Source organism: Pyxicephalus adspersus, chromosome 3 (assembly GCF_032062135.1).
Source record: "Pyxicephalus adspersus chromosome 3, UCB_Pads_2.0, whole genome shotgun sequence".
Taxonomy (NCBI): Eukaryota; Metazoa; Chordata; class Amphibia; order Anura; family Pyxicephalidae; genus Pyxicephalus; species Pyxicephalus adspersus.
Genome location: NC_092860.1, coordinates 140,666,415 through 140,681,067, shown reverse-complemented (window position 1 = coordinate 140,681,067; position 14,653 = coordinate 140,666,415). Strand labels below are relative to the sequence as shown.

The 14,653-nt window shown below is 39.2% G+C and overlaps 1 protein-coding gene across 3 annotated transcripts in view; it reads left to right on the top strand.

Moving 5' to 3' along the window:
* NSD2 (nuclear receptor binding SET domain protein 2) overlaps window positions 1-14,653 on the top strand; it is a 51,991-nt gene that overhangs the window by 18,240 nt on the left and 19,098 nt on the right. Inside the window, exons 2-8 of one of the 3 annotated variants that reach the window (XM_072406565.1) lie at window positions 32-598; window positions 1,379-1,541; window positions 2,718-2,884; window positions 4,043-4,471; window positions 9,854-9,998; window positions 12,603-12,683; window positions 14,121-14,221. In XM_072406565.1, coding sequence (XP_072262666.1) covers window positions 92-598; window positions 1,379-1,541; window positions 2,718-2,884; window positions 4,043-4,471; window positions 9,854-9,998; window positions 12,603-12,683; window positions 14,121-14,221 — 1,593 coding nt within the window. In that variant the 5' untranslated portion in view covers window positions 32-91. The remainder of the gene's footprint in view (window positions 1-31; window positions 599-1,378; window positions 1,542-2,717; window positions 2,885-4,042; window positions 4,472-9,853; window positions 9,999-12,602; window positions 12,684-14,120; window positions 14,222-14,653) is intronic. The other 2 variants (XM_072406566.1, XM_072406567.1) reach the window with 2 other exon arrangements.

Below are 14,653 nucleotides of genomic sequence, written 5' to 3'. Positions count from 1 at the left end.
TTTTCTTTTTTTTTTTCCCCTCTTGTTATAGTAGTCTAAGACTGAGAAAACTACTTGAAGTTCTCTGCAAAATTTTCAGCACTTGAGCAAAATGAAGCAAGCTCCCCATATTATAGAAAATCCAACTGTGAAAGCCGCCAGCGTGGAGATGAGCCGTGAATGTTCTGTATTCTTGAGCAGAACGCCGATTACCACCGCTGTACAGGAAGGGGTGATACAGAAGCTAAACGGCCATGATGCGCTGCCTTTTCTTCCGACCGACAAACTAAAAGATCTGACTTCACGGGTATATAATGGAGAATCCGGTGCTCATGAAGCAGATGTGCCTGTTGACTCCCAGGAAGCCCAAGGGGTTGAAACGCCACCCAACACAACTCCTACCAAGAATGGCTCGCCAGAAATCAAACTGAAAATCACCAAGACCTATATGAATGGGAAACCTCTCTTTGAATCCTCTATCTGTGGTGAACAAGAAGAAACATCTAAACCTGAGGAAAATGAAAGCAAAATCAAGAAAGAAAGGAAGCGAAAAAGTATAAAGTTTGACACTTCTGAGGAAAAGTGTGATAATGAAGCAGATTCTGCTCCTGCTGATAAGGTAAATATCTCTCTTTACATATCTTTGTTTTTTTTATTTTTGTTTTTTTTGTACACTGCCAAATAAACTAGAATAGTAGTTCTGTGTAATCATGCCCTCGTTCTTCTAATGAGGTAGACGTCCTTGTTGACCCCTCCACTAGTTAGGATTAACTGAATTTGCACATATCTTAGGTTGTTTGTATTTTCAGATTTACTAAGCTTTCCGTTTTAAAGTGTAGTGCAGTGCAGCGGGTCAGGCAGTCACTCCTGTGGTTTATTTTAAAAATATATATATTTATTTTGTCTTACCGTCCTGGAGCATGTGGACATTTTACAGAAGAACCTCCTACTTGGTTTGTAGGTGGCACTAAGAAGGTTTTATGGTTTCATAAAATGGAGTAGCGTTTAGGAAACCCTGATGTGTAGGACATTTGGACAGGAATAGGATGTGCAGTTAAAATCAGTTTTGTCAAACCACCCTTGTTTAAAAGAAAAAAAAAAATGAATGCAATTCTGTTTTGTTTTTGTTTTGTTTTTTTGCCCAAAGAAGCTGTATGTGCCATAAACTACATCGGAGGAGCACTATACACACAGCAGATTCTCGTCTGATATCAGCCCTGAGGCGGTTGTCGGACAAGAATCCTCCTTAACCCCCTCTCATATTAGAGAAGGCATTGATGAATGTGCCTACAAACTGCTGACATCAAGAAACTGGGAAGCCATGAATCCTAGGCTTTTCTTTGCTTATGTTGATTTTCTATGTTTTGCAAGTTTTCCTAATATTTCCTTCTTTTCTTAGTCTGTTTCAGATTTAGATACATCTGTTGAGCAGAAAGACCTTGAAGAAACTCCATGTAAGTTCACAGTTGGAGATCTGGTATGGTCGAAGGTCTCTGGATATCCTTGGTGGCCATGTATGGTGACATCTGATCCTGTTCTTCACAGCCACACCAAGATCAAGGGTAGGTTCTGTTTTCTTAAATGTGGTAAAAAAAATTCCTATCCAAGCTTTTATATAAGTTGAGGGAACGCCTTTATATCTGTTTATTTTGGTGTGTGACTGTAATGTTTGCATTTCAGCCTTGTCTTGGCTGTGGAATTTCACTTTTCACCTAATATGGGAAAATTAGATTTCTAAGTTTCCGAGTGGTCATCCTAAATGGTTTACTGAGATTGTTGGCCTAAAATAAATTAACTTCTTTAGCAGGTTTACGTAAATGAGTTGAGGAACCTAGCGTAGCCTTTCGAAGAGTGCGAGTAGAGTTGTATCAGCTTGGTTTTATGAACCCACTAACTACACAGAAGGAATAAAAAAAACACATTTTACAACCTGTGAGAAGCTTTGCTCTTGTGGTTCCCCGGCCCTGCTGTCCCTTATAGGTGCTTAGAGTAATGTCTGTAGACCCTCATCCACTTGCTAACGAACTATAGTTTAGACAGCTAAAATATTCTATAGATCAAAAATATAGCCAACAAGAGGGACTTTTAAAGTATTCCCTAGTTAACTGAAGATATACATAAAAACATTTATTGTACAAAAATTATTTTTATTTTTTGATCCAGTAATTATATTAACAGTCTCCCTGATTTTAAGATGAGTGTATGGATGTGATTTAGTACAACCATATACTATAAATTAAAAGTTGATACATGATTGGTGCAATAAGGTGCACCTAGCTGGGGTTGAAGCCAGTCATTGAGGTTGTTAAAACAGTGTATGTTTTCCGTGAAACGCGTCAAACTACATTATCAAAATCAAGGAGACTTAATATTTTTACTGCATCATTTTGTACAATAAATTTTTTTTATATATATATATATATATATATATATATATATATATATATAATATATATAAATAAATCTCTTCAGCTAACTATGGAATGCCTTAAAAGTCCCTCTTGTTGGCTATATTTTTGATCTATGGATAATTATGGGATGTGGCTTTCATTGATTTGCCAGGTTGGGTTAATATTCATTTTAGCTAATGATATTACCCACATAGGTTGTGCTAATTCAGATCGAATTCCCCCCAGTAAGCTAGTAGATTAATGCAAGCTGTTGTAAGGTATATTCTTGTGATCTTTCACAGTGTTAGTTACTGTTTGTAAAACTTTATGTATTCTATTTTGTTACAGGACAGAAAAAGAGCTTTCGCCAGTATCATGTTCAGTTTTTTGGAAATGCACCTGAAAGAGCATGGATTTTCGAAAAGAGTATTGTGCCTTACACTGGAGAACATGAATATGAACAACTATGCCAGGAGAGTGCTAAACAGGCTACTAGCAAAGCTGAAAAAATCAAGGTGTGTCCTGCTAACCTGTGTTCATCACAGTATAGAGACAGATCTAATGTATCTGTCTAATAGGAAGCACAATCATTTTTTATTGATCAAGAAAACATACAGAACACCCAGGAGTCAGTTGTCTCCAAAGAGACCCATCCCAGACAGGAACAAATCAGGCAGAATTTTGCCTTCCTGTAATATCCAAAAAGTAGTTGCCTACCTTAGGATCCAGGATGGATGTAATCTGTATGTTTTCTTGAAAAGATTAATCTGTGTCCTGGCTGTTTGGAACACCAGGAAAGACTTTTGTGCTGGAATCAAGGGTTACTCTTAGGTCATGAGCTATACAGTTGGGGTCCTCTAAGATAATTGTCTTAACAATATTTGTTCTTGGGACCACTGTCTCCAAGACTTAAAGTGAGGGGACATCCAAAATTCTTTTTTTTTTATTTTTAATATTCTTTTTATTTTACAAAACCTTCATTTACTGGCCCTGGCCATACAGAGTTTAGTGGTAGGCAAGACCACACCTGGCATATGTGGAACAGGAGAAATTCTGACATATTTAAAAAAAATAAAAAATAATTATGTCAAATTCTAAATAACTGTTGCTAAAACTTTATTTCTCTAAACAGCACTCACTTGTATTGAATCCAGACCTATAGTCAAATTAGGCTGCACTACTTACCATTGCACCATAAAAGACAGTTGCACAATGTAGTAGACTTGCCTACATACATAGTTGAGTGAAAGGAAGGAAAGCACAAGGCTGGAAGATGACTTGGGCTTGATGATCCTTGTTCATCAGACAGGACACTAGGTTTGCTTGGGATACCTGCTCCAGCTTCTAATGCTGCTAGTGTGTGCAGGGAAACAAGACTATTTCCTTTCATGAGGGGAGATGAAAGGTAAACCAGGGGTTAGGATTTAATAAATGCAAATCAAACAAATGCATATTTTTACATTAATTGGGAAAGCAAATGTGTTGATTGAACGTTTACTTCCCTTGCAGAAAGAGCAGAGTGCTCTGTAAGATTTGGGTTGTCTTTGCAAACCAGTAAGTGTCATTGCAGTTTGTTATAGGGACTGACTGACTATCATTCTGTAATTGTAATATTATTATGGAAAATAAATGTAACTGTAACTTTACCTTTTTTTTTTTCTCTTGTTGTGCAGCTTTTGAAACCAATAACTGGCAAACTAAAAACACAATGGGACATAGGTGTAGAGCAAGTAAAAGAAGCCATACAGATGACTGTTGAGGGGAGAAAAGATAAGTTTACTTTTGTTTATATAAAAGACCGTCCCCATCTTAATCCTAAAGTAGCCGGGAAGGGCGCTGAGTCCTGCAGGGATGATGAATCTGATGAACCTTCCGAAACCCCTAAGAAAGATGGAGTGCCTAGCAAGAGGAGAAGAGTGTCAAGAAATTCCAACTCTCAAGAGACTGATCCTGATTGGAAAACCACTACTGAAACCCCAGATACTAAAGGAGTTCTGGCCCCATCTACCCAGAAAAAGAGGTCAGGAGCACATAATTCAAGAGGCAAGAAAGGAGATGCTGCTACTCAGTTCCTGGTCTTCTGCCAGAAGCACAAAGATGAGGTTTGTCTCAAATTATTACCTGTTTTTAATAACTCAAAAAGCTAGCTCAATTCCTAATAATATTTCAGTTTTTGATAGTCACAGGTTACATTAAGTAATTCAAAGACACAAGCTGCTTTTTACTTTTCCCCTAAATATTTTTAATCTTTTTGGCCATTTGTGTCCAATTGGGAAGAATTGCTTTCACTTCTGCTCAGTTAACAAAAGTGGAAGTTAAAAAAATGTCTTTGCAGGAAGAGGTGAGACATTCTCCTAGATTAGGGTTTCTCAAGAGGTTGCTAGGGGTGGTTGAGCAATGAGCAGTGTGGGGTTAAAGGACACTTGTGTGGTTCATCCAACTCAGATCACACACTGAGGTATAAGTGTTAAGCTGACTTGTAGCCAGATTTTTTGAAGGTTGCAGATAAAATAACACAACAGCAAAAGAAAACCTTGCCTGTCCGGCACTTACAATACATAAGACGTCCTTGTCTATCAGCTGGAGGGCTTCTCCCTGTCGGGTCAAAACCAAGCTTCAGCAACCTTTTACTCACTTTTGAGCTCACTCACACAGACCACCTGTCTGTGTTTGCAAGCAGAGCTCACTCACATAGACCACCCTGTCTGTGTTTGCAAGCAGAAAGCTCACTCGCACAGACCACCTGTCTGTGTCCCCATGCAGAGAGCTACTGACTGAGCTCCTGGCTCTGTGTTATATGTTCTCACACTCAGTGCTTCTTCAATTATTACCTCGCAGGTGAGAGTCTTCCACCTGCTACTTCACATCTTGGTCATCTTGGAATCTTGGTCAAATATATCTCCCTTCCATCATCATTCCTGCATTGGTGTCACAGAAGTTTGTGCTTCTCAGGTCATTAAAACTGACACCAATGATCTTTTTGGCTATCTATAAGGGTGGCATTTTTCCCAATGGCCAGAAATGTAAGAGAAATTCTGACCACCACACTAATGTACTGAGAGCTGTGGATATATTATTTATAATGGGTTACCTATAACCTGACAATTATTTCAAGGGTTACCCATTGTATGGAGAAAGGCTGTCTTACAGTTATACCTGAAACAGAACATGTGTCTCTATTGGAACAAAATTTCTTTGCAGACAATTGGCAAAACAAATCTTCAGGTCACTTATGATCACAAGGACATTTAGCAGTGATTCTCCAGATTAGATACTGCAAAAACCTCAACAAATTTGGAGCGTCTCATGGTTTCCAAAGCTTAAAACTTGCATCAAATGCCTCCAAGGGCAGGATTCCCCACAATTCTCTATCCTCTCCTGCAGGGAATCTATCCAGCGAGTGTAATACAATTTGATTTTATGCTGTCCAAATTGGGAATCTGGTATGGCTATCTGTTCTCTCCAGTTCATTAGAGCAAATTAAGAGATGTTTGTGTTGAGAAGCTGTAGACAAATTGAGCATTATAGTTATTTTTTAAAGCTTCAACTTTGTCCCCAAACAGGAAGCTGAAATCTCCATTTCAGATTTGTGTACAGGTTGGTCAAATTTTTGAGACCTTAAATCTAATAAAGTAGTATGGTGATTGAAGCTTAACTCTAGTAACATGTCAGATGACTTTTCCCCAATGTCAAATGTTGTCTGTGTCCTCCGAGAAGGACAAGGTAGCCTGGGGGCTTATGACTTGCATGAGGTTGTATTTTCCTTTCATCTCAATAAGGTTATCATCATGGATTCAGTTCAGCAAGAGATTTCCCCCCATTGTCTGCAGGTGGTTCAAGCTGGCAAAAGCCTTCTTTTCTTTTCTTTCTTCAGGAAGATTGACTACGTTCTTATCCTTGATAAATCTTATAATTGGTGCTCTGGATTCTCATTCACCATTTCTAGGTGGCTCTGGTAAACAATCCGTTATTGCCATTCAGTTTCCAGTGCCATTGCTTCAGTCTTTTTTCCTGTATAGGAACACTCTACCATATCTGTAAGTGACATTTTGGCCGTTTATCATGGTAGTTGTTGCAACCTTTTTTGGCTGCCTTATGCCTTCAGGCATAAGATCCTTAAGGCCCATCCTCAGTTATCAGTCATTTTTGGGCTTGTTATCCCCATAATTCATATAAATGGCTTTAGGTTGTCCAGACAGTGAAAGACTTCATGTGTCCTTGGTTCCTGGTTTCCATGTGTCCTGGTACTTGTTTGTTACAATTGAAGGCATTCTTGGCATACAATTTTATTAGTATCTGGTCTTCCTGCTTCTCTCAGTGGACCCCGCTTGCATTTATCAAACAAATTTCTTTCAGTCGTATATTTAACAAAACAGACTGGAGCAATTAGGTGAAGTCCATGGTTGGGTTTTACATATACTTTAGGTTAAAGCTCAGTGTACATTCCTGTTGAGATGGGAAATGAGTAAAGGCTTATTCATACTTTAGGAATGCTGTGCGGTTTACTAAATATTCATACATTGCCATTGCATTGCTATGAGCTGTAATTGGCAGCCCACTCATTTGAATAAGCTGCCAAACGCAGCACATCGCACACAAATATAGTACACGTCACATTTTATAAAACATAGTTCATGGCATTGCATTGTTACCCAGTGCGCCCCTAAAGTGTGTTCTGGGTTCCATTAATCATGAATGCCAATCCAGCACACCAACACTTGAAAACATGTACAAAGCATTAGTGTCATCACAAGGTACTTGGTCGTGTTATCTATGCTGAAAGGGATAATTCCAATTCAATCCTCCTCTTAAAGCGTACCTAAACTCAGAATTTTCACTTTACATAAAGGGGTTTCCTCCCACATTCCAAAAACATGCAGTTAGGTTAACTGGCTTCCCCCTCAAATTGTCCTTGGATTGTGGCAATGACATACGACTATGGTAGGGACATTAGATTGTGATCCTTTGGGGGACAGCTAGAGACATTATTATGGCCTTTGTACAACGTTGCATAATATGTCAACACCATACAAATATTTTCTAATAATGATAATGGACAAAGTTACTAATAAGTCAGAGATAATAGGTCGGTAATTCCTTATTTACCAACATGCGTAGAGTACTGATTGTGTTGGTGGAGAGTTCGTAGGATCTTGCTGAGTTCTGGCTGCAAACTACGTGATGTACATGCAATGGCCAGTGTTTTATATGCTGTCATTAGTTGCCTGCTTTTTGTGCGAGTATTCTATTCTATTTTTGATTTATATTGAGGGGAATATTTATGATGAATATCATAAGGAGGAAACCCCACTATCTTCCTTTTCTTCTTGCACATAAGCCACTGCCAGCCTGTTCACTGTTTAAAACTGAACGCAATCTTTTTCTTTAGTCTTGCACTATTGTACAGGCTCCTGTCCTGTACTTACCATTTCATATCATTGAGCATCTTATGATGAGTATTAGAAGCTGCAACAAGACAGATAAAAGCAGCCAACTTTTTTGTTTTAGGGTGTTGAACAGCCCATGTTCCAGCCCTTTCCTGCTTAACCTGACTATCCTTGGTCTGGCCTTTTTTCATTCATTTGATTTACATTCTTTCAGTCGTGGAGGCTCAGCTTCACATGTGGACTGATGCCTGCTCCTCTGGACATTCACCCTCAAGGTATTTTGATATTTGCATACCTCCTCCCAGGTTTATTCACTGTAGGTGTTCTATTGAGCTTCAACCTCAACATCAATGTGGGTGATGGCTCTCATTGAGACTGAAAGGAGGAGCAAAACTTTTACAAATATTATTAGAAAAGGTGAGATGTGTTTACAGAACAATAAGGGGACAAATCTCATCAGTGGAAAAACCAACTGCAAAAAAGACCTGACAGGATCCAACCTATTTGTAGCTACTAAACCGGTATTTTTGGCTTTTAGCGGACATAGACCTACAATGGTATAGTTTTATAAGTGCCTGATAGGAGTGATTAGGTAGACCCTGCACCCACAGCAGTAAATCTACATCAGCCTAATGTGTACCTAAATTCACAATTTCCACTTTACATAAAAGTGTAGACAACCCTTTTAGGTTAAGTAAAAATTCTGTGTGTTTTTTATTTTAAGTGCCACACCCTTTTTTAAAGGGTGCAGCACCACCCCCTAATTCTCAATTGCCTAGGTAGTTGAGAATAAATGGAAGCGCAAAGCCTCCTGGGATACCTACGTCAGACATCCCGGGAGGCTCTTGGGCGCTCCTTCTTGATTGGCAAATGTTTTTTTTTCCCCCATCCTACGTCACCCTATCTCGCGCCTGGGTCGGTTGGTGTAGGATTAAGAACAGGAAGTAGGTTTTTTGCACACCAAATGTGATGGAAGCAATCATTTAAAATGTTTTATCAGATTGCTGATAGAAGGAAAGTTTTCTTTTTTGATCAGAATGCAAAGTGTAATACAGGGTTGCATGGCTTAGACCAGGGGTAGGCAAACTCCAGCCTTTAGGCCAGGTACGGCCTAGCTAGTAGTCCGTTCTGACCTAATGGCCCCTGGTTGATCAGGCCTAATTCCGGCTGGCAGGGGTCGGCAACCCGCGGCTCTTGAGCCTCCTTGTTATGCCTCCCTTCCCTATTTACCGCGACCGGCATTAACACTACGGATGCTGGGGTAAGTGCCTTCTTGGCCTCCTAAAATGGTCTAGTAACCAAAAAAGTTTGCTGACTCCTGGCTTAGACACAGGGCAAAGCAGAATGCTGAAACTGAAGCAAATATAAAGCATCTGTGGAGTCCCACAGATGCTTTTTTTTTTTTTGCCAAGTTGTTTTCAGTGGTAAGATTTTGCACTGCATTTGATGTGTCTGGAAGAAAAAAAAAATGCATTTTTAAGGTGCTTTGTTTAAAGCACGTCTTCTCCCCAGCCCCTTTTAGCTGGGCAGACCACCCTGCACCTTTCAGTTACCACCCAGTTTTTTTTGGGTGGTTACTAAGGAGTTGGCTCACAATACCTGAAAGCCTGAAATTTTTTTAAGCCGGGTGGTAAAAAATTGTAGGTGGGTGGCATCCCCTGTGTAGTGATCCAACTCTCCAATACCCACACAAAAACAGGCGGGTGGTCACCAGGAAGCGCCGGGTGGTGCGCCCAGCTAAAAAGCACTGGGGAGAACACCACTGAATACAGTGGCTGCCATCCGCCTACAATTTCTTCCCATGCGGCTGGACTGGAAATGTATATATTGCTGCTGGTTTAACAGAAAGCTTTTGAGGAGTGGTGGTGGTGGGGAGGGGCAATGCATACGTCAGATCAAAGCCACATTTGCTGCTTCTTCCCTCCTGATTTGCCCCTGGCTCCTATTTGAAAGATCAGTCCAGATCTGTCCCTCATCTTGCTAAACGTGTATACAAGTTTAGGCCTCATGGAAAATGTTTTTGATAACATAGTTAAACAGCATCTCTGTAATGTTAAAACATGCATGAATCTGAGAAATGTTCTATTATTTCCTCAGGTGATCAGTGAACACCCAGACGCTTCCAGTGAAGAGATTGAAGAACTGCTGGAATCACAGTGGAACATGCTCAGTGATAAACAAAAAGCTCGCTATAATACAAAGTTTGCCATTCTCACCTCTCCCAAATCTGAAGAAGACTCTGGTAAACATCATAGCCACAATGTACTCTAAGGCATTTTAATATCACTTGCGATTTTAAAAGGGGAAATAATGACCCGTCTTTTTCTTTTAATTCCTTTTAGCCAGTTAAACCCATATTTATACACTTATTAGCCCAGCCTGTGATTACTGTGGTTCCTCTCCCTTTTTATCCTCTAAGTAACAGGTGAAGAATAGGTTTCTATTAACAAAGCCATTCTGCTAAGACTATTTTTCCCCCTTACCCTATGTTTACTCTGCTTTTTACCTCAACGTGCATTAAGCCGAGCTGTCACACTGGGTGTAGAAGCAGTTTATTATCCCACGTGTTGATTATTCATAGATGGTCAGGGTATTATCAGAGAAAATAATGCAGTATGTATTGTCCTAAAGATAGAAGTCTGGAGACATGGCTCTTCAAGCCACTTTCTGCTGCAGGCTGGAGCCACAGTTTTGTTCTCACAATTTCATACACTAAAGTGGAACTCCAGGCAGAGAGACAAAAACATCCTTTAAACAGGCTATAAATTTAAAGTGGACGAATACTGAGATATCATGTGTGAGGCCGTTGCCGGATGCATTCTAAAGAAGTCTGAATGTAAAGCTCAAGTAGCTAAACTCCTGAGTGTTTTAGTGATTCAGAAAAGCAGAGGATCAAAATGCCAACCAGGCACAAAAAAAAAAAATAATAATTTTTGAGAAATGGCAGCCCCCATAATCTCTAGACATAATCGTACCAAGAAACCATAATGGTTTTCTGCAACAGGTATTGCACGGTTGAGTCGAATACATTCACCGTAAGCACCTCTTGTTTGTCAAAACCCCTATACAGTTTGAAGTGTTTAACTAATGCATTTATTAGCAGAATCAACAGATAAACAATCTACTGTGATAATATAACTAGAGACTTTTTTTTTCCTATAATGGCCCTAGTTCTACTTTAGAATCCATTAAAGTCTATTTTTCAGATAGTGTGAATATAATTACCTACAATCTTCATATAACCTGTATTATTCCTATACATTGAAAATTTGTTGAAATAATATTCCGCTTTTGATAGCTGGCCTTGTATTTTAGAGTAACGAATCAGCGTGTGTTTATCAAATCTGACATGTAGAATGCTCACAAAAATGAACAAGGGTCAATTCACTACATTGTAGACTGCAATCAGTGCTTTATTTCATAATAATGTCCTCTAAACCTGAATATAGCTTAGGTGTGGAATTGTTTTATTAGTTTTCACACCTAAAACCTATTCTGTTCCAAATGGGCAGATCAGAAATCTTAAGTACATTGGACTGGAAAGCAGCTGCAGAGGAGGAGTACCAGTACTGTAAGCAGTTTTACAGTGCTTTTAGTGTTCAACCAAGTCATTTATTTTTTTTATGCCGGGTGGGAAGAAACTGTAGGCGGGTAGCAGCCCCTGTATTGTAACCCAACTCTTTAGGAACCACCCGGGTGGTTACTGAACAGTGCCGAGTGGTGCACCAAGCTTAAAAGGGCTGGGAGAACACTGGCTTTATCAAAACAAGGCACTGGGGGGGGTTAGAAGGAATCTTTAGGTGAGACCACAGGGTTTCTGAAGTTCTATGTCTTTATAGGCTGCAAGAAACCATATTAGTATTTTGTTTTAATTTGCAACAAAGTTTAACTCCTTTTACCCACCAATTGTAATAATCTAAATTTTAAATGCAATAAAAAAAAATGTTGTATACATAGAAATCTCTTTACGCTTCTTACACACATCGGTTACTAGACTCCAGCCAGGCTGTATGTCATCACACCGTTATGGCATGGAGCATACAGGACTTTGCCCTCTGACTTTGCAAAGTGGCAATGCTGTAAGAGTAAAGTAAGGCCGTGAGGTTTAAGGCAGCTCACCTATAAGTATTTTACTGTGAGGTTAGACACTTGCCTGGAGTTCCAGTTTAGGGTTGCATCCAGCCATTTTGTAAGGGTTATTCAAGCTCATTTAGAAAGAATAAGCCCACCCATGGTTACACTAAAATTTCCAAATCTTATTTTTTTAAAGGGAATATATCCTAAAGCAAAACATATTGGGGCTGCATTCATGTATCTAGCAGTGAAGCTGTGCAGATCCAGATTTGATTACATCCATAAAATACAAATCAGGACTATATTATGTTTACGATATATAGGCAACTGAAAGAGGCCTTTTTATTCTATACCAAGTTTTATTGACCTTTTCCAGCAGCTTTTTATCAAAGCCCTTTAGTAGTATAGTGTGAATAGTATAGCATTCAGCTCTAGAGCCACTGTTAAGGACAATTTCAGTCCCGAGAACAGTCTTCTATTCCTTCTAGGTTAAAAACAAAAAAAAATACCCTGGAGATCCACTAGAAACAAAATCATTATTTGGATCCTACTCGGCTTTGTCAAGCAAAAACGATGGGGAGATGCAAACCTATTTTCTGTATCATGCATGATCTTCAGTGGCCATGTCTTGTGTACAGCTCTGCAACTCTCAGCTCTCCCTTCATTGGCACAGTGACAATCGTTTATATTAAGAATTTTATTATGGAATAAATTGGATACAGATTTAAATGGGTGAACAGTGGAAAAAAAAAACCCTTCTGTATCTCTCAAGGTTCAACTCTGACGAAGGACGTAGGGGAAGTCAAGAGGAGCATATTTCAAGAGTCGCCAAAGAGGAGATCAAGATCAAGAAGTAAATGAAATTCATGTTGTCCACTCTTTTTTATTTTATTTTCTATTTGGTACAGAATAAGTTCATGTAAACGAAACCTCTTTGTGGGAATAATTACTTCTTGAATACATATAGGTGTAGTGGTGAAAACTTTTGTCCACTTTTTTATGGGAAGACAAGACGTACTGCATGTAATGTTAATCAAGGATCTCATGTGTTCAGTTCCATGTGCTTTTTTTGTGCAGCCTTTATATCAGATTCTCTTTTCTGCCAGTTACAGCTAGACTTGGTAGCTTGTCTCTAGTACTGTTAATTGTTGAACACCCATTTAGCTTGTAATTCTGACAGTGCAGACCTCTTAATACAAGAAGAAAATGCTGGTAATCCTAAGCGTCATACCTCATTAGATGAGAACTTCATTTCAAGGACAACCTTGTAAATACCTTTTTGTTTTTTTGTGTCTGCTCAGAACTGGTACTTTTTGGGTGGATATTGCTTTATCGGGTCCCTGAGGGGCTCCTCTAGGAGATTGGTGTCTCTGGAATTATTAGGTCTCCCCTCCTGCCACTGACTTGCTTGACTTCTATGTGGGAAGCCGAGCAAAAACTATGTTCCACCATATCCTTGGATGTAGACACATTTTCTTCATGGCAATATCCATCTAAAACCCAACCAGTGCAAACTTTTTTTTAAGCTGGGTGGGAAGAAAATATAGGTGGGTGGCAGCCCCTTGTATTGTGACCCCAACTTATCATTAATAACCCAAAAACAGCTGGGTGGTTGCTGAAAACAGCCGTGTGGTGCACCCGGCTAAAAGGGACTGGGGAGAATACTGCCAACATATGTGTGTAGACTTCCTTAAAAAAAAAAAAAAAAAAAAAAATTGTGCTCAGTGATTGCCAGAACGGTGACAGTCTTATGTACAGGCAAATCCATCCAGACTGCATCATTTCAACCTAATAAACGATCCATTTCATCTGTTTTGTACATGAGTAAAAAAACAGTGGTGTATTGGGAGCGGGTATAAGGGACACAATCCGAGGCACCCACCTCAAGTGTCATAGCACAGTCATATTCAGCTGCATTTTAGTAATACAAGGAGGAAAAAGTGTAATTCATTGTACGCTGTGCATCATATATTTACAAATGTTGTTTTCTTAAGATTAATGGTAATATGAGCCAGCAATAAATAAAAGAATTGACCTTTTACTCTGTGTTGGTAAAGTGCTGTCTTCATGCATGCTATACAAAAAAAAAAGGGACATCATATAACGTCACCAATGAAAGCAGACATCTGACTATTTCTGATTGTTAATGTCCTTTCTACCTATAGTTTACCCTTGTATGTGTTTGAAAGAGAAGAGTGTGGCATGTATGGTGTAGATGTTAAACCAAATTAGGGTCGCAACAATATTCCTGGGTCTTTTCACACACGTTTCACAACCTCCCCCCCTAAAGGTAGATTGCATGGACATACAGGAAACCACACAAAGATGGACAACAAGTGTACAGACGATGAAGAAGTCCCCAGGAAGCGACTCAGGACCCACAGTCAGAAGGTAAAGGACCTCCATGTTTGCTTTATCCATTGCTTTTACTAACACTGTAGCAAAGATTAGCTCTAACACTTCAGCTAGCCTGTACATGTATTTGTTTCCCTCTTTTAGGGGGAATAAAATACTGTATGCAGTTTGACAAATCTATTTATGCAATAATAGTATTTCTGTGCAACATTTGCACAGCGTAGTAATCTTTGCCTTTGTTTAAATTACGGACAATTCTTCTTTTTTGGGGTCCTTGTCACTCTTAGCAGTCACATTCCCAATTTTGGTAGTATAAGATGGGGGAAGAAAAGGAACGAAACTGGAAAAGGGACACATGCAAAGAAAGCCTTATTCATTTATAATGTACAGTGCTGCGCTATATAAATACTATTTAGTAATAATAATGATACAAATTGCTTGTGAGAAGTCTTCTTTGCTTTAGCTGCT